The sequence below is a fragment of the Phyllostomus hastatus genome, unplaced genomic scaffold, assembly GCF_019186645.2.
Source record: "Phyllostomus hastatus isolate PE091 unplaced genomic scaffold, TTU_PhHast_1.1 phas_scaffold_39, whole genome shotgun sequence".
NCBI lineage: Eukaryota > Metazoa > Chordata > Mammalia > Chiroptera > Phyllostomidae > Phyllostomus > Phyllostomus hastatus.
This window is the reverse complement of record NW_025334028.1, coordinates 17300395-17321128: the sequence shown is the minus strand read 5'-3', so window position 1 is coordinate 17321128 and position 20734 is coordinate 17300395. Positions and strand designations below refer to the sequence as shown.

At 35.1% G+C, this 20734-nt stretch overlaps 1 protein-coding gene across 1 annotated transcript in view; it reads right to left on the bottom strand.

Annotated features, from left to right (window-relative positions):
- The window catches only part of GRID2 (glutamate ionotropic receptor delta type subunit 2), a 1404853-nt gene that overhangs the window by 137637 nt on the left and 1246482 nt on the right, over positions 1–20734 (bottom strand). Inside the window, exon 14 of the mRNA XM_045820339.1 lies at positions 3913–4079. Within this exon, the coding sequence (XP_045676295.1) occupies positions 3913–4079 (167 nt within the window). The remainder of the gene's footprint in view (positions 1–3912; positions 4080–20734) is intronic.

Here is a 20734-nt window from a genome sequence, read left to right as displayed (position 1 = left end):
AAAAAAGAAAAAAAAGAACACAAAACAGAAACAAACATAGATACAGAGTGCAAATTGATGGTTGCCAGATGTGGTGGGGTTAGAGGGATGAGCGAAAAAGTGAAAGGGATTAAGAAGCACAAATTGCCAGTTGTAAAAACTGTCACAGGAATGTAAAGTACAGCAAAGGGAATGTAGTCAATAATATTATAATACCTTGTGTGATGCCAGATGGTTACTGGACTTAGACGGGGGAAAACTTCCTAAGATACAGAAATGTCTAATCATGATTTATACACATGAAACTAATATAATATTGTATGTCAACTGCAACAAAGAAATAAGTTTAGAAATTTGATGAACAAATAGTGTCAGAGAATTGCAAACATTACCCACCACACTAGTACTCTGATCCATCTAATGAGATATATAGCCACTTCAGCTTCTGATACCAAGTCACCTAGTATTTGTACAGACCAAGGAAACAAAACTTCTATCAAAATCTGTGGTTATATACATTATAGTACTTTCTGGTCCTTAAAAGTTATTCTGTGTGTGTCCACTTAGATACAACTGTGCAAGTAAGTGTATCACTATAGCCTATGTCTCCAGTACTTAACCTAATGTTTGCCAAAGCTCAGGCCAATCCATTCAGCATATATAATTGTAGTATAATAGTTGTGCACTAATATGCAAGTGTATAAGTAACAAATGTACAACATTCATATGATTGCTCTGAAGTGTCAAAATATATAAGCATGTAAGATGCTGGGCAGAGAGCAGATCATAAATGTAGTTACATGTCACTATATAATATTTATTTTATATATTAATATTATTAATATTAAGTTACTTTGATATCTTATAAGTAGTAGTATAGGCAGGAGTCACTGGATAAATAATTAACCTTTACTTATTAAAAATCACTGAATACTGTCATTTTCATGGAAAATAATCACAACGGCAATCAATAACCTAGTTTATTTGACGGCCCAGGCAAGCTGATGTATTATTGCTGTCTCTAATAATTTTAAAGTATACTACAGTGATTAAATTTCATTGTCTTTATAATTTTTAAAATCAGTTACTAAAAAAGAGACCTCTTTCTCTAATGGCTTTAGCAAAAGGGAATAAAGGCAAATAGTTTCTGAATTCAGGAAAAGAGTTTGGGTGATAGATTAATGTAGCACATGCACATAAAGAGAGGAGTTGGCATATCCGTGATTGTCAGATACTGTTCCTTTCCTGGCTCTCTCTTCTTCCACATGTATGGGGAAGGAAGATGTGGAGCGTCATTATTAAGAAACTCCACAGAAAGAGACAATTTAAGCTGTCAACATCTATAAATGCAAATTGAACAAAAGAAGAATAATGTTCAATGATTAATAATTTTCAGTAGTTTCCTGGAGTATACATTTGGTTAGAATTAAAATCTCTGTTAGGTAAAGCAATACAGGGAAAATGATAAATGGAACACTTGATGAGATTTATTAAATATTTCTTTAATTGCCATTATGTTTACATATTGATTTTACTGGCTTCATTTTTTGGCGTAAGAGCCCCAGAAATTGGGTCTGGAAACAAACTATTTTTGTAGTGAAGAAAAAGCCATTAAGGAATTTTTTTTCTTTTCCTCAGTTTTCTGGTTCATGTTAAGATCCATTAAACTCTTTTCTGGTCTTCCACTGTAAAACCCCAGTTATCTCTTTCATTCTATTATGCTTTCCACCCTGTCCTAAATTCCTAAAAACAGCAGTATGCCTCTTTACTTAGAAGCATCTCTTCCATTAGTTCCTTCCTCCTCATTTTCCCTGATCCCGTCTAGACCAGGCCTTTGTTATCTCATGCCTTCCTGTTTGTTCTAGTTTTTGCCTATTTGAATTTATCATTCTTATCAAAACTAGATTAACCTTCCCTTAAATATCAACTTTTTCAATTTACTCCTGGGCTTCAGAAGTAGACAATAGCTTCTTGTAGGTGCTTGTGACCTATAATATGAATTCTGAACTTCAAATTCTTTTTCAAATTAACTTGATGTTCTTATTCTTCCCAGTAAATTTTTCTTCTACTTCTGTTGATTTCATTGTTTCTCCAAGAATTACCAGCTTTTTGTTCAATTTAGTCTAACTATCCTCTACTAATCCATCAAGGTCAAGTTCAAGGCTTACCTCCTCTGGAGAACTTTCATTCATGCTTCCTTTGATTGACCCTTTATTCTTCATGGTATTCACATCTTTCAATATCTCAACTACACAACTTAACACAATATAAATGAGCAATGCCAATACTGTATATAAGTAAATGTTATTATTTTGTATGCATGGGTCTTAAATTTCCAACTGGACTGCATATGCCTAGCAGGTAGATTCCCTATGACATACTGATTTCCAGTTTGTTTCCATTAGAATCTATTCATCAGCAAAGGTACTTAGATTGACTAATCATTATCTATACTTTAATATTTTACTTCCCACTTTATGCATATTTCATTTTTGTTATACTTAGAATTTTTAAGAATTACAGGGGATCATTAGTAGATTGCATTATTGTTCATAATTATTTATATCCGTCTTCCCTTTAGGCAGAATACATGTACCTACCCCATTGGCCAGGGCTTGGCCTTGGGCCCCTTTAGTTAGTAGTTTGTTGGCAGATGTGACATATACCACATCCATGCAAGAGGCACATGGAGCACTGCTGGTTTCTAACAGCTTCTTTTACAAGGGCTCTTTGCAATGAAAGCAGCTTGTCCCAGACAGGGCTACTTCTCCAGCCTAAGCCTTGGAATAAGAAGCTGCATAGAAAAACCTTCTGTTGACCCATAACTTGGAGTAGAACTTACCAAGTCATAGTCCTTATGTTTCGTGACTGAGAAATAACTTCTTCAAAGTCACTGATATTCTGGGTTTTTTTGCTACATAGAAAAGCTGAGTAACAGAAGACCTGAGGGTTCATCCAACTTCCTATACTGCTGGCAAGGAGAGAGCCCAGGATTGTTAGTGAAGTAATGGAAGAGTTGTAACAAATTCTGACTTATTTTTACTTCTTTTTAAACATAGAACACATTTTATTTTTGTTATTTTAGAATTTAGAGGAATACAGCTCAAATAGTTTGACATTTGTGGCATTAATACTACCTGGAGCAGCCCTCCTGGCCTGGCATTAGCTTTTAGAAAATACATAGAAGAATACTAGAAAATAAATAAATTGTACTATCAGTGTCAGATGGAAAATACTTCTACCTGAAAGATACTACTCTCTCTTAGGTCCAAATTTGTTTGGTAGCAGACACAGTGATATTTTGAATTCCTGTCAGGCCCCAGACTTTCATATATGTCATTAATATTACATATAGATTTCAAAATATTATTTATTAAAAAACATATAATAGAAAATTCTGATTTGAGGATGGGTATAATTTTTTTTTATTAAACTGTCTTCTTAATTGTATGAAGAAGTCTCATATATTTTGACACAAGGTGATAGATTACAATAGTCTTATACTTTTCTTTTCTAAAATTCAAATGGAAATATCCCTATCTTTATGTGCTTCAGTACATCAGCACTTTAACTTGGTCCTGAAATTTATGTTATTATACAATATTCTTAGACATAAGTTAATTTTGCTAACTATGAGATTTATTCTTTAAAAATTCAGAGACTAAATTGCTCAATTAAATTTTAAAGAGATTATTAACACATTACTTTATTTTGTACATAAAATTTTTTGAGAATATGATCAGTGATGAGAAAAATAATAATACTTCAGTACATGTTTTAGGAAATGAATGTCATATAACCACTTTTTTGTTGTCATTTATTATGCTTTTTCAAACAAAGAAAATAAAATACAATAAACTTGATAAGATAATCAGGTGGATTTTCTTTTTCTATATTTCCTCTGTTTTTATTTGGACCTCACACAAATCTTACCTTTGTGAAAACACATCACGGTATGGACTGCCATGCTGCAGTGCAATTCCATAGCCCCGATCAGCAACTGTGTTCCCAACAGTGTAAAAGGAACAGTCTGGGTCATTGATAGCCACATACTCCAATACAGCTGCATCCCATACAAAAGCATAATTTCCATATTTTACCTGAAAAAAATATGGAAAACAAAAAAAGAAATTGGGCATTAAGGTAGAAATATTAAGTTATATAGACAGGGTAACAAAGTGCATTAATATATATTTAATTATGCAAAAAATAATAGGACCTGTATTTCTAAGCACTTATTCTGAATGGGATTTTGGCTTTTGGTTAATTTATAGGTCTGTTCTCCTGGACACTTGATAAAATTAGAATGTTAACTATGTTTTCAGGCAAAACTGCTTTATAATAAAATGACCCCTGTGTAATAAATGTTACCTGGACTGGGAGAAAAATAAACACATGAAAGGAAGCCATGTTTTTGAGCTTCTCTAAATATAATAATTCTTGTAATGGAGCCTGCTTATGTCTTTTAGTGGTTATCTTTCTGTATCTCAGAAACCACTCATATCCTCATATGCAAAATTATTAAAAATAAAAAGCAATCTTAATTAAGTTTACTTAGAAAATTATTATATATAAATATAAAGCTTAATGAATTCATTAAATACACAGAATAGAAAAATAAAATAAATGTAAATGCAAATAGCTGAAGTGATGTCAGCAAAATAGGGGATTGGGAGGTCCCTAGATTTGTTCCCTCACAGAAACAACAATTAGACATCAGTCTATGCATAAAGGACCATTATGAATCTTGGGATCCAGGTTGTGAAACCCTGGTAAAGTCTAAGACTGGGAAAAACTACTTTGAGAAGGCAGGCGTGTACCCCAGTGGCTGACTGAACAATTGTGGTTCTTATATATTCCCAGAAGCAGCCCTGTCTCCTTGTGGAGCTGACTCTAGATCTATAAAGATAACAAGGCAAGGATGGCCTGTTATTACTTCTATTTAAAATAGTCCTTGAAGTGCTAGCCAGAGCAATTAGATTAAAAAAAAAGAAGATTCAAATAAAGAAGGAAGAACTGGAATTATCTCTATTTACAGATGATACAATTATGTGTGCAGAAAATTGTGGACTTCTGGTCATGATGGCAGCATAGGTAAACATGGCTTGCCTCCTTACACAACCACATCAAATTACAATTAAAATATAGAACAACCATCACTTAGAACCATCAGAAATTGAGTGGAATGGAAGACCGACAACTACAGAATTAAAGAAAACATATCCATCCTGATTGATAAGATGTGTGAAGAAGCAGAACAGGCTGGTTCCACATCCATGTGTGGTGCATAAAAATTCAGGAGACACATCTCAGGATCTAAGTGTCCCAGCACCACACCAGGCCCCCAAGCCGAGGGTTATGGTGCCAAGAAGATAATCCCCACAACTTCTAGTTGTAAAAACCAGCAGGGATTGAGTCAGTGGAAGAGACTTCTGGAGCCCCAAGCAGTTCCTCTCAAAGAACCCACACATGGACTCACTCAGACTCACTCCCTCTGAGCTCCAGCACTGGGATAGCAGAGTGAAAAGCACCAGTGGCCTATAGGGAGGAACTGAAGTGTTTGGCATCAAGGCAGGAGCTAGTGGACAGCTTTCTCTAGACAGAAAGGTGGGGAGAGGCCACTGTCCCTTTTCTGAACCCTCCCCCAATAAAGTCAGAGTTGGCAGGCAGGGGTCATATATGACACTCCATAAACTTGGATAACACTGTTTGCCAGGCCCTGGAGATCCCCTGAGACTCTGTCCCACCCAACTTAAGGACCCAACCAAGCTATTAACAGAGATTTTTCCATAAGAATGCCTGGTCATAGCAGTTATACCTAGTATATAAAAACAAACACAGGGAGGCTGCTGAAATGAGGAGACAAAGAAACATGGCCCAGATGAAAGAATAGATCTAAAATCCAGAAAAAAGAACTAAACTAAATGGAGATAAGTAATCCATCAGATGCAGAGTTCAAAACATTGGTTATAAGGATGCTCAATGACCTTAGTGAGGACCTCATCAGCATAACAAAGATCTAGTCAGAAATAAAGGATACACTAATTGAAATGACAATTTACAGGGAAATGAGAGTGGATGGTGAGAATCACATCAGTGATTTGGAACATAAGGAGGCAAAAAAACCCACAACAAATTAGACAACAAAAAGAAAAAAAGAATCCCCCAAAACAAGGATAGTGTAAGCAGCCCCTGAGACAACTTCAAGTGTTCTAAGATTAGAATCACAGGGGTGACAGAAGGAGAAGGGAAAGAGCAAAAAATTGGATATCTATTTGAAAAAATAATGACAAAAACTTTCTTAATTTGGTGAAGGAAATAGACATGCAAGTCCATGAAGTACAGAGAATCCCAAACAAGGCGAATGCAAAGAGGCCCACTCTGAGACACATCATAATTAAAATGCCAAAAGTTAAAGATAAAGAAAGAATCTTAAAAGCAGCAAGAGAAAAGTGGTTAGTTACCTACAGGGTAGTTCCCATAAGACTGTCTGCTGATTTCTCAAAAGAATCGTTGCAGGCTGCTAGGGATTGTCAAGAAATATTTGAAGCTATGAAAAGCAGGGACCTCTGCCAAGATTTCTCTACCTAGCAAAGCTGTTATTTAGAATCAAAGGGCAGGTAAGAGCTTCCCAGACAAGAAAAAAACTGAAGGAGTTCATCATCACCAAACCATTGTTACATGAAATGTTAAAGGGACTTATTCAAAAAAATACCAAAACTATGAACAATAAAAAGGCTATGAATACATATCTATCAACAACTAAATCCTAAAAATGAACTAAGCAAACAAGAAGAACAGAGACACAATAGAAGTGATTTAATGGTTGCCAGATGGGAGGGGGTGTCAGTGAAATGGGTAAAGAGGTGAGGGGATTAAGTACAAATAGGTAGTTACATAATAGCCACAGGGATGTAAAGCACAGTATAGGAAATGGAGTAGTCAAAGAACTTATACCTGTGATCCATGGACATGAACAATGGTGTGGGGATGGCCTGACAAAGTGGTGGGTGCTGGGTGGAGTGGGGCAAGAGGGAAAAATCGGAACAACTGTAATAGCATAATCAATAATAAAAAAACCTACTCAATTTAATATGTGAATTTGGTAAAATAGCAAGATACAAAGTCAATATTCAGAAATCAATGGCATTTTTGCACACCAACAATGAAATAACTGAAAGAGAAACTAGGAAAAAAGTCCCATTTACAATAGCAACAAGAAAAATAAAGTACCTAGGAATAAACCTAACCAAGGAGGTAAAAGATCTGTCCTTGGAAAACTATAGAAAACTAATGAAAGAAATTAAGGAAGATACAAATAAATGGAAGTTAATACCATGTTCACAGATTGGAAGAATTAACATTATTAAAAATGCCCATACTATCCAAAGCAATCTGTAGATTCAATGCAATTCCTATTAAGATACCAATGGCATATTTCACAGATCTAGGACAAATATTTCAAGAATTTATATGAGACCAAAAAAGAAGACTGAATAGCTTCAGCAATCTTAAGAAAGAACTAAGTAGGAGGGATCCAAATACCCAATATCAAACTATATTACAAGTCCACTGTAATCAAAACAGTCTGGCACTGGCATAAGAACAGACACATAGATGAGTGGAACAGAATAGAGAATCAAGAAATAAACTCAAGTCTCTACATTCAATTAATATTTGACAAAGGGGGCATAAGCACACAATGGAGTAAAGATAGCCTCTTCAATAAATGATGTTGGGAGAACTGGACTGGTACATGCAAAAACATGAAGCTAGACCACTTACTTACACCATATACCAGAATAAATAAATGGATAAAAGACTTAAATATAGATTGTGACACCATAAAAGTCCTAGAGAAAAACATAAGCAGGGAAATTTCAGATATCCTATGTAGCAGTATTTTACCCACGTATCTCCTACTGTAAGGAAATAAAGGAAAAAATAAACAAATAGGCATCAAACTAAAAAGCTTCTGCATGCCTAAAGAAACCATCATCAAAATGAAAAGGGAGCCAACAGTATGGGAGAACATATTTGCCAGATACCTCAGACAAGTGTTTGATCTCCAAAAAATATAAAGAAGTCTTAAGACTCAATACCAGGATGACAAACAATGCAATTAAAAAATGGGCAAAGGACCTGAACAGACAGTTCTCTGAGGAAGACATACAGATGGCCTAGAGACATATGAAAGGATGGTGAACACCATTTGCCATCAGTGAGATGCAAATTAAAACCACATTGAAATATCACCTCACACCTGTCAGAATAGTCATCATAAATCAACAAACAACAAGTGCTGGCAAGGATGCAGAGAAAAGGGAACACTAGTGCACTGTTGGTGGGAATGCAGACTGGTGCAGCCAATGTGGAAAACAGTGTGGAACTTCCTTACAAAACTAAAAAAGGCAATAACTTTTGACCCAGTGATTCTACTGGTTGGAATATACCCAAAGAATCCCAAATCACCAATTCAAAAGAACTTATGTACCTCTATGTTCATAGCAGCTCTATTTACAATAGCCAAGTGTTGCAAACATCCTAAGTGTCCATCAGTAAATGAGTGGATCAAAAACCTTGGGTACATTTTACATAATGGAATACTATGCAGCAGAAAGAAAGAAGGAGCTCCTACTTTTTGAGACAGCATGGATGAAACTGGATAAAATTATGCTAAGTGAAGTAAGCCAGGAGATGAAAGACAAATACTATATGATCTCACCTATAGGTGGAATCTAATGAAATAATAAACTAAGGAACAAAATAGAACCACAGGCATGGAAACATGGTAGAGACTGAAATTGGCCAGAGGGGAGGGAAGGGATAAGGGTGAAACTAAGGGGAAAGTACTAGGCAATGAACACATATGAATGACCCACAGACATGGACAACAGTGTGGGAACTGATGGTGGTAGCAGGAGGTAGGATGTGTGGGAGAAGGCAAAGGGGGAAAAATTGGGGCAACTGTAATAAATTAACAATAAAAAATGATTTCAACAAATAAATATATGTAAATTGATATATAATACATCAAAATATAATAACTTGAGTAAAAACATTATTTACACTAAATATAAATACCTAGAAATGAATTTAATAATAAGTGACTAGGGACTAAGAAAATTTCAATACTTTACTGAATGAAGAAGATGAACTTGTTTTTAGGTAAGTTATATCATATTTCTAAAAGAATAGAAGCACAATTATAAAAGGAATGTTAGTTTTCCTCAGGTTATCTGTTACTTCATACAACCTAAATACAATGTCTAATATTTTATATTTATTAACATCTAAATATTATTTAAATATTTGTTAATATTTAAATTTATTAACATCTTTAAGTGGAAGGAAACTGAAGAAAAAACAGACATTTTGAAAATAAAAAATAATGGTCAGAGGCTTAGAGTACTAAGTAGTGAAAGTGTTATAAGGCTTAAAAATAAAACAGCATAGAACTTGTCTGCAAGTAGAAAATCTGTGGAATGGACAAAATTATCTACAAAAGTGAAAAAAAGTATATAAATGTCACATGTAGACAATATTACAAAGATCCTAATTCAAATTAGTATGGCAAATATAAAATATTTTTAAAATTAGACTGAAACAGGTGATCATTTCCAAAAGACCAACATTAAAGACACTGTCAGATCATATACAAAGTAAATTCCTTTAGTGTAATAAATTATTTATAATAAAAGAGAACCCAAGGTTTAAAAAAACTGTAAGACTAGAAAAACATACAAAACTATATTTTTCTGATACTGAAAAAAAAAGTGAGACATCTAAACATAAAAGTTAAGAAAAAAAGTAAATAAATGTTTGGTATATTCACTGCCTTTTAAATATGTATTTCTTAGACCAAGCTAACATCAGATAATCAATAAAACACTTTGCAAGAAATATGTTCTAAACACTTTAGACAAGTTTTCTATGCTCAGTAGTTACTTAACATCTCTTTTTGGAGGCAAACCCAAAACTATGAGGTATTGAATCAGGCCCACAAACCAAAGAGTCACCGGTTCGATTCCAAGTCAGGGCACATGCCTGGGTTGGGGGCCAGATTCCCAGTAGGAAGTGTGTGAGAGGCAACCACACATAGATGTTTCTTTCCATCTCTTTCTCCTTCCCTTCCCCTCTCTAAAAATTAAAAAAAAAAACTTAAGAAAATAAGAAACAGATAAATTCTTTTTTTCTCCTGAAGAAACCATTCCATGCAACTACTCACAGAGAGTTGACTGTACACCAGAGACTATACTAGGTACTAGGGCTTAGTGCTTCTCAAAATGTGATGCTAATTTTAATATCATTAGAATTATCAGTGGAGTCGTATGTTAAAAAATGTAAACTCCAGATATTATGTACATTTACTGGATTGAAATAGTAGATGTTCAAGGCTTGGGGATATACATTTTGACAATTTTGAAAGTTGACAATCTTGACAGCTGATGTATACCAATTTTTGAATAAAATATTTTTAAATAAAATTACTAATATAATCAGGCTTGATATAATTATAAATACTGACAGATCCTTGGAGTTTTGGTATGGGAGAGGGGAAAATACTGTATTTATAAGTTTCTTCTACATTTATTACTTATATCCACCATATTATCCCTCAGTTATCACCCCCGTTCTTTGAACATTTGTAGTAATTATTGCAGAGGAGAAAAGATAATCTTCTCTTTACCTTTCTGAGTTCTTAGCTAAGACTTCTGTAACAAAAGGAAAACAGAAGCTTATCAACATGTAAACCTCATGAGAAGATAAGTCAGATAAAAATAAGTAACTCAAAGAGTGGCTTACAATTCAGGATCAAATACCATCTAAATAGAGAAGTGGTGGAAGAGGACTCTTACAGGGGAGAGTGGACGGTTTTAGGAAAAATGAATGGCTGTTAGAAGAATAAGTGGAAAGTTTGCACCAAAGTGTGTCAGGGTGTAGTGTTGACTTCTGGTTTCTTCTCCTTTGATGACAGTCCATTATTCCTTGGTTGAGGAAACTCATGGGGAGGAAGTTTATGACAACTGGGTTTCTTTTATCTTTAAGCAAATAAAGGGAGTTCAAACAAAGCCTCTTTCTGCTTGCGCTTTTTCAAGTGTTTTACAGCTTAAGTTAATCAATATGCCAGAGGAGCATATTTTGTGGTAGCATATTCTGTTATCCTTGATCACCAACTTTCACAACAGTTTTTAGCTAGCTGGGGGTAAAGCCTATGGTAACAAAGATAGCAGTGACCTTGAAGCTTCCTCTAACAACCTACTTTGATTTCTGCTGTTTTCTTCTGTTTCAAACAGCCACTCAGGTCTCGTGAATCCCCTTGCAGCATCTTTACAGCCCTCAAGGGATCTCCCTTATTGGGAATATATTGCTTTCCTGTTAGAAAAGTGTTCTAACATTGTTGTTACTGCTTTGTGAACTACAGAGCTCTATTTAAATAATACAGTAACATTATCATTGCCATTATATACATGTTTCTAGTAATTCTAATGTTACAAAGCACTGTGAATGCATTTTTTAAAAACCATTAAAACACTGTGATTATAGCCTGTAGCAATCCCTATAAAATATTGCATGGTAACCTAAGCTCTTTTAGCTTTTAAAAACATCCCTGGCCTTTTTCATCTACTGAAACATATAATCACTCTCCTTTGGATGGTTTTTAACATTAAAACTATCTAAAAATAACTCATCAACAAAGCCTAAAGTCACTTTTCAACAGAATACATAATTGAAATTTGGCACAGACAATTTTCAATCCTAGGTGATGAATATTAAACATTGTCAACCAGTTTTTGTTTTTGAATAAGCAGCTGAGTTGTGGGCCATTGATTGGTCAGTGCATTCCAGGCCAGCAGTCTCCATACCAGGTTGAACAGAGGACAAAAGTGGATCTGGGAGCTCCGTGTCAACATATTCCAGGCCCTGTGTGTGAGGAAGGGAAAAGAATCCAAAGTGACTTCTACCTCCAATATGATCAATCTCTGGTCCCCAAAGGAGAGATACCAGAATGTTGTGATAATTGATGGACCACGGTAGCTATCAGTGCTCAACACCTGTGTCCTCATAAAAGTGCCGAGATGCCAATAGGCTGTGATAAATTTCTCACTGCTTGAGATAATGCCAGGAGCTAAGTTTTGTTCCATTTCTACCATAGCCTTTCTCTAATTTCACCTAACAATCATTATGTATTAATTTTAAAATCCTGAAGATGAGTAAAATGTTGGCCCCAACCCTCAAGCTGTTTACAGCTCAGTAGTGGAGCAAAGTCAAACACTTATTGCTGTAACACAAAACATATTATATAAGTACCACAAAAGAAGCTTGAAGTATTAAAGTGGTTAAAGGAATGGAAGCAATTTTCATTGAGGGGAATCAGGATAGCTGGCTCCAATATTCTGGCAATTGAAATAGTTGTACATGAAAACTCCAAATATTTAAACTCCTTATCATTAGTGCCTAACTGATTAAACACAGATACCCCTCAGAGACCATTTCTTGTTCATGCACACTTTTTTAACATTCTAGTTTTCTGCAATTTTCTACCTGTTAGGTGAAGAACTATAAACATTCCGTGTTATTTTCTCAAATATTTACAATTCTTGTCAAGTAAACTGAGGGATGGGAAAATGTATTTTCAGAATCTACACCTGTGCTCCTGACCATGTTATGGATTGTGGCATGTTTCTATGCTTTAGAGTCTTGTTGTCCTGTGTGTCCCTGCTCCAACACCTCTATCATGACTTAATGCTGAAGGGACTTTTCTTTACAAGCCATTAAGCATCAGTCTCCTGCCATAATTGCAGAAGCCAAGGCCATACCCAAATAGAATTTTACTACTTTCATGACTACCTTTATCCCAGTGACTTTGGTTTTAATTAGGAAACCATATTCTTTCTCATACAAATCTTTAATTTAGCAAATTCCTTTAAAGCTCACTTCAAAATCTCTAGCTATGAAAAGACATCACTGATGATCCCTTTTTATTAAAAAATTGATTGGGAACTATTTTGGAAATATGACATTTAAACTAAAGAGTAAGATAAGATTTCCTCTTAGGAAGGGATATCCTCACTCTGTCTCCCATTTCTTCCTCATGATAATAACTAATATTTACAAAGCATTTTTCACTCTTAAAAATGCCTTTTACTTGTAAATTTATTTGTTCTTCACAACACTGTGAAGAAGCTAATGTTATGATACCTAACTCATAGTAATAGAACTTGATAAAAAATTATACCAATTATGCCCTGACCAGTGTGACTCAGTTGGTTGTGCATCATTCCGTAAACAGAAGTCATTGGTTTGATTCCTGGTCAGAGCACACACCTGTGTTGTGGATTTGGTGCTCAGTTGGGCTATATACAAGAAGCCCATGATCTATGTTCCCCTCTCATATTGATGTTTCCCTTTCAGTCTTTCTCCCTCCCTTTCTCTCTCTTTAAAATGAATGAATGAATGAATGAATGAATGAATGAATGAATGAATAAATAAATAAATAAAATCTTTAAAAAATTATACTGATCATTAGTGGTAGATTTGGAGTTTGAGCTCACGGCTATTTTTTACGCTTTTTTCACAGCATTAAAAATACATTTCTGGGACATATTTGCCATAGGAATGCAAAAAAGTTTGGAATGTGGTCATCTTTGTCTTCAAGCCATAGCCTATTTTGAGAAACATTTATGTAAATAAAAATGATGCAGCATTGTATGTGGCAAGAGCCACAAAACAAATGCAAACTCCTTAATGCTTTGTGATCATACTATTAAAATAAATAAAAGTTGAGCTTTTAAAAAACAGGTTGCTTATATGTAAAAATCATTGGAATGAGTGAACTATCTGGTTTACATAATTCTGGACCCTTGAAGCCTGTTGATTTTGTCACCATTGCTACCTAAGTATTTTTGATTTTCAGGATTAAGACCAAAACAGAGATTTTTCAGATTAGAATAAAGGTTACTGGATGGAAAGTTTATGTTTTCTTACCAGAAAAAATTAAGAGAACAATGTGGGAGAAATAAATTCTAACCTTGCACTCTAAGCTGCTTTTTTACTATTTAAACTAATGGTCAGTGGGGGATAAATTGGTTGTGACTTATGAGTACAAAGAGTTGGATTAACCCAGAACAGATCTATAGTGGCCCTCACAATTTATTGGCCACATAAGTCTTTAAGATGGGAATGTCTTTAATATTTATAACATATAGTTTTAGGTGGTGGCTTCTCCCACTTTGGGCAAAGTAATAATTTAGCATCACTCATGAATTCTAAATTTATCCAGCATAATAAATTATGCCCAACCCCAAATTGTGTGTTTAAGACTGACTTTTAAAATATATGTAGTTTTATTGCTGTTTTAATTGTTGGCCTTCCATATTTTATCTGCTATTATTTTGAAATGTGAATTTGTGCTCCAGAATAGGCATCACAGTACACAATTTTTCACAAGGAAGATATGAGTGTGTTTAAACTAAATATCAGCTTATTTATAAAATATCTTTTTAACTTAGAAAAAAAGGAGTATGTCTATCCCTAAATCTTATCTTTTACTTCTCTTTTTTGAGACTATGGAATACAATTTTTAAAAAGTTTTTGAAAGCACTCTGGGAATGTGAAAAATGAATACTGCTTTGTTTTCTCCTACTGAAAATGTTATCTTCAAACAAATTACTGTTAGGGTCTAAAAGATAGACATTACTAAGGCTTGCACAATTATGCATGGGAAAGAACCGGTAATTCTCTCCTTCAGGTTGGATGAGTGCCTGAGAAGGCAAGTGGGACCTCTGAGGGAAGGTAATGGATAAACTAAATTTGGAGGAGTGTGTGGTTCATAGAAATCTGTGGACCTCAAGTCCTCCTCCCCTCTTTCTTCATACTTGCCCCCATAAATATGTCTATTCTGTTGCCTTTAAATTGGCCAAAAAGGAAATGAATAGGTGGGCAAAGATCTCCCAGTTCTGAGTATGGGAGAGGCCAGAAGACTAGAGAACCCACACTTTCTTCCAGGGGGCTTGGAAGAGGTATTTGTGAATCATTTTCTTCTGTACTAAGCCACAAGGACAGAAGACATTTTATTTTCTAAAATTAGTAAGACTGTCAATCCCTAGGGTAATCCAAAAATCAAGCTTGAGTCTCCACAAGCTGACAAGAAAAATAACCACCCATACAGTGAATGCCACAGTTAGAAATGGAAAGATGAATCAGAACAAGCAGAACACATCTTGGGGAAATAACACTGTGGTGAGAGTAAGATTCCAATTTTTAAAACAAAAATAAACAGAGAACCTAACCAGATTCAACTGTTAGTCTAAACACATCTGTGTGGCTACAAACTAACAAACTAACCTCAATTTCTTGAACGAAAAATTGAACAGATTAATTGAAGGAGAAAATGCTCATAAATGTCCTGCAGGGTCAAAATGAAGAATGAGGCTGACAACTGTCCCAGTTTGCCTGGGATACCCAGTGGCAACACTGAAAGCCCTATGACAAGGGAAACCTCCCTAGAAGGGAAAAAGTTCAGGTTTTGCTTATAGGTACAGAAGGTCATGAGGCAGTACAAAATCAATGGAGCAGCTTAAAAGATAGGGGCTGAAAGTGACTATTTTTATAGTAGAGAGATATGACATAGATTATCTGCTTCCTTCAGTGGCTGTCACAGTTTTTCCCCCAGAATGCTTATGTTGGCAATTGTGACTTGCTGTTGACAATAATAAAATATCCATTGTTCTGTGCCAAGACTTAAGTGTGCAACCTAAGAGCATTGTAATCATGACTGTTGACAATCCTTTTCATGTAGTTTAACTGTTGTTCTTAGTGCTAATTTAGCACCAAGATATTAATTTAATTTCAACATTGTTAATACTGGATTCACTTTTTAGAGTTCAGATGATAAAAATAAGAACGATTATAATACTAATACTAGCATGACCCAGATAGCAACAAAAATGAAGGCTAAATGACTATGTTATCTTAATGTAATAGAAGGATACAAATAAACAAAACAGCATGCTGCATAAGATGCAGAGAAGAATTTGGGAGACCCAAGATGGCAGAGGAGTAAGTAGAAGCTACATTGACCTCCTCCAAGGACAAATCTGGAATTACAACTAAATTGTACAGAAATCACCCTGAATAACTAACTGAACACTAGCTGGAGAGAAGCCTTATAATCACAGACAGAAGAAACCACTTCACTACAATGAGACTGGAAGTGACTAAGGGAGAAATGAGAGGTATGGCTAAGCTCCCATGGGAGGCAGCTGAAGACCCAGAGGATTATCTTGGCAGATAGGGAGTTTCCCCTGAGAAGTGTGGGGTTTAAAACCTAAGCTGGGCTCTGAAGCCTACAGGACCAGACCCAGAAAGGAACCCAGATAACATCCACCTGTGAAAAGCAGTAGGGTTTCTGTCTGCCAGGGAGAGATAGATGGAGACACAGAGAGCCTCTTAAAGGGCTAATGCACAACATATTATTTGTAATTACTTATCCTGGGCTACCGCAAAGGGAGGGCAGAGTGGATTAGAAACTCTTGAGGAGAGTCTGGGGTTGGTGGCTCTGGGGAGAGAACTATAGGAACAGCAGCCAGGATCCCTGTGCTGAGTCATTTCTCATACTTCAGAAGCCATCTTTCTCAGGTAGAGCAATCCTTTCTAAGTGGCACCAGCCTGAGGGGAAGCAATAGCCCCACCCACAGAAATTACTCTTCCCCATGACCTGGAACTTAAGTTGGGCTGCTGATGACAGCTTAAGGCTACACTACTAATTAGTTTAACTATGAAGGCAGGAAATACAAGGAAGCAACCAAAATGGGAAGACAAACAGAATCTAAATGAAAGAATGAGAGAACTCTTCAGAAGAAGAACTAGATGAAGGCAAGCAACTTATCAGTTAGAGAATTTAGAGTAATGATAATAAGGATACTCAAAAGCATGAATAAAACCATAGAAACCATGAAAAAGGACCAATCAGAAATAAAGAATGCACACCCTGGCTGGTGTGGTTCAGTGGATTGAGTGCTGGCCTGATAACCAAAGTGTTGTCAGTTCAATTCCCAGTCTAGGGCACATGGCTAGGTTGCAGGCCAGGTCCCCAGTGGGGGGCTCTTCCTCCAAGAGACCCATCTCAGATTGAAAGGTACACAGACTAAAAGTAAAAAGATGGAAAAAGATATTTCATGCAAATGAAATTTTTTTAAAAAGCTGGGGTGGCAATACTTACACCTGACAAAATAGACTTTAAAAACAAGGCTATAGTAAGAGAGAATGAAGGACACTACATAATGACAAAAGGAACAATCCAACAACTCTAGCAAACATTTATGCACCCAACATAGGAGCACCTAAATATAAAGCAAATCTTGATGGACATAAAGGGAGATATCAACAGAAACGCAGTCATAGTCAGGGATGAAGTCAAAACCCATAGACTTCAATGAATACATCTTCCAAGCACAAAATCAACAAGGAGACAATGGCCTTAAATGGCACCCTAGAATCAAATGAATTTAATTGATACCTTCAGAGCATTTACCCTCAATATACATACTTTTCGAGTGCACATGTTAGGACACAAAAAATGTCTCAATAAATTTAAGAAGATTGAAATCATATCAAGTATCTTCTCTGACCACAATGCCATGAAACTAGAAATCAATCACAAGAACACTGAAAAACACACAAAGACATAGAAGCTAAATAACATGTTATTAAAACATGAATGGGTCAACAATGAGAACAAGGAAGAAATCAAAAGATACCTTGAAATGAATGAAAATGAGGAGACAACAATCCAAAATCTGTGGAACACTGGGAAAGCAATGCTAAGAGGGAAGTTCATAGCATTTCATCTCAAAAAACAAGGAAAAGCTCAAAGATATAATCTAACTTCATACTTAAAGGAACTTGAAAAAGAACAACAAGCCCAAAGTGCATAGAAGAAAACAAATAATAATGATCAGATCAGAAATAAACAAATAGAGTCTAAAAAAATAATACAAGAGATCTGTGAATCAAAAGGCTGGTTCTTTGAAAAGATTGACAAACTTTTAACCATACTCATCAAAGAGAGAGAGAGAGAGAGAGAGAGAAAGGACTCAAATACATAAAATCAGAAATGAAAGAGGAGAAATAACAATTGACACCAAAGAAATACAAAGGATTGAAAGAAAATATTATGAACAACTATATGCCAACAAACTGGAAAACTTGGTGAAATTAAATTCCTATAAATATACAATCCTTCAAAACTATATCAGAAAAAAATCAGAGAATCTGAATAAATGGATTACACCTAGTAAAACTGAAGCAGTAATAAAAAACTCCCAACAAACAAAAGCCCTGGGCCAGATGGCTTCATGGATGAATTTTACCAAACATTCTGAGAAGATCTAAGACATCTCCTTCTAAAATTATTTCATAAAATTCAAGAGGAGGGAAGACTCCCAAATGCATTTTATTAAGCCAGTGTTATCCTTATCCCAAACCAGGTAAGGACACCACAAAGAGAAAATTATAGGCCAATATCCCTGATGAACATGGATACCAAAATCCTCAACAAATATTAGCAAACCAAATACAGCAATGCACAAAAAAGCCATACACCATGATCAAGTGGGATTTATTCTGGGAATGCAAGGTTGGTAAAACATTTGCAAATCAATAAATGTGATTCACCACATAAACCAAATGAAGGATAAAAACCACACGATCTTATCAAAGATGCAGAAAAAGCATTTGATAAAATCCAGCACCCATTTATGATAAAATCTGTCAGCAAAGTGGAAATAGAACATACCTAAACATAATAAAGGCCATATATGACAAACCCATGGCTAGAATGATACTCAATATGGAAAGACTACAAGCATTCTCCTTAAGATCAGGAACAAGACAGGGATGTCTCTTTCCAACTCTCTTATTCAACATAGCATTGGAAGTCATAACCACAGCAATAAGAGAAGAAGAAATAAAAGGCACCCAAATTGGAAAGAAAGAAGTAAAACTGTCATTATTTGCAGATGAAATGATACTATACATAGAAAACCCCAAAGTTTTGACCAAAAGACCACGAGAACTGATAAATGTATTGAGCAATGTAGCAGGATACAAAATTAATATCCAAAAATCAGTTGTATTTTTATATGTCAATAATGAACTAACAGTAGGGGAAATTAAGAAAACAATCCCATTCACAATTGCTACAAAAAAATTCCAAGAAATAAACTTAAGATATACAAGATCTGTACTCAGAAATTTTAAGACACTGAAGAAAGAAAGAAGAAAAAGGACTCATAGACATGGACAACACTATGGTGATTGCTGGGGGAAGGGCATAAAAGAAGACTAAATGTTAGTGAAAGAAATACAGGAAAGATAAAAAAATAGAAATCAATGGAAGCACATACCATGTTAATGGATAGGAAGAATTAACATATGAAAATGTTCACACTACCCAAAGCAATCTATAGATTCAATGCAATTCCTATCAAGATTCCAATGATGTATTTCACAGAACTAGAACAAATATTTCATACATTTATATGGAAACACAAAATGCCCTGCATAGCAACATCAATCCTGAGAAAGAACAAAGCTGGAGGAATCATGCTACATCACATTAAACTATATTATAAAGCCATAGTAATCAAAACAGCATGAGGCTGGCATAAAAAAAAAACAGACAAATAGATCAATGGAACAGAATAGAGAGCCCAGAAATAAACTCACACTTTTATACTCAATTAATATTTGACAGAGGAAGCAAGCACATGCAATGGGCTAAAGATAGTTTATTCAAAAACTCATATTGGGAAAATTGGACAGATACATGCAGAAAAATGAAACTAGAGCACTTTCTTATGCCACATACGAGAATAAATTCAAAATGGATCAAAGACATAAATGAAACCATAAAAATTAAAGAAGAAAACAGGCAGCAAAATCTCAGACATTGTTCATAGCAATATCTTATCAGATATACCTGCCCAGGAGAGGAAAACAAAAGAAAAAATAAACAAATGGGACTAAATCAAACTAAAAAGTTTTTGCACAACAAAAGAAGTTACCAACGAAGTAAAAAGACAAACCACAGAATGGGAGAACATATTCAATGATACTTCTGATAAGGGGGTAATATCAAAAATTTATAAAAAACTTTGAAAACTCAACACCAAAAAAAAAAAAAACCCAAAACACAACAACCCAATTAAAAAATGGGCAAAGAACCTGAAAAGGCACTTCTCCAAAGGAGAAATACAGATGGCTAATAGACATATTAAAAGATGCTCAATGTCAGTAATGGTCAAAGAAATGCAAATTAAAACCACAATGAGTTATCATCTCATACCTGTCAGCATGGCTATCATCAATAAATCGACAAGTGCTGGAGAGGATGTGGAGGAAGGGGAGCCCTTTTGCAGTGTTGGTGGGAAGGCAGATTGGTGTAGCCACCATGAAAAGCAGTGCGGAGATACCTCAAAAAATTAAAAATGGATCTATCTTTTGACCCTGTGATCCCAGTTCTGGGGATATATCTGAAGGAACCTAAAACACTAATTTGAAAGAACATAAGCACTCCTATGTTCATTGTAGCATTATTTACAATCACCAAGATATGGAAGCAGTCCATCAGTAGATGAGTGACAAAAACAACTATGGGATATTTATACAATGGAATACTACTCAGACATAAAAAAAGAAAAGTTTACCCTTTGCAACAGTGTAGATGGACTGGGGCAACATTATGCAAAAT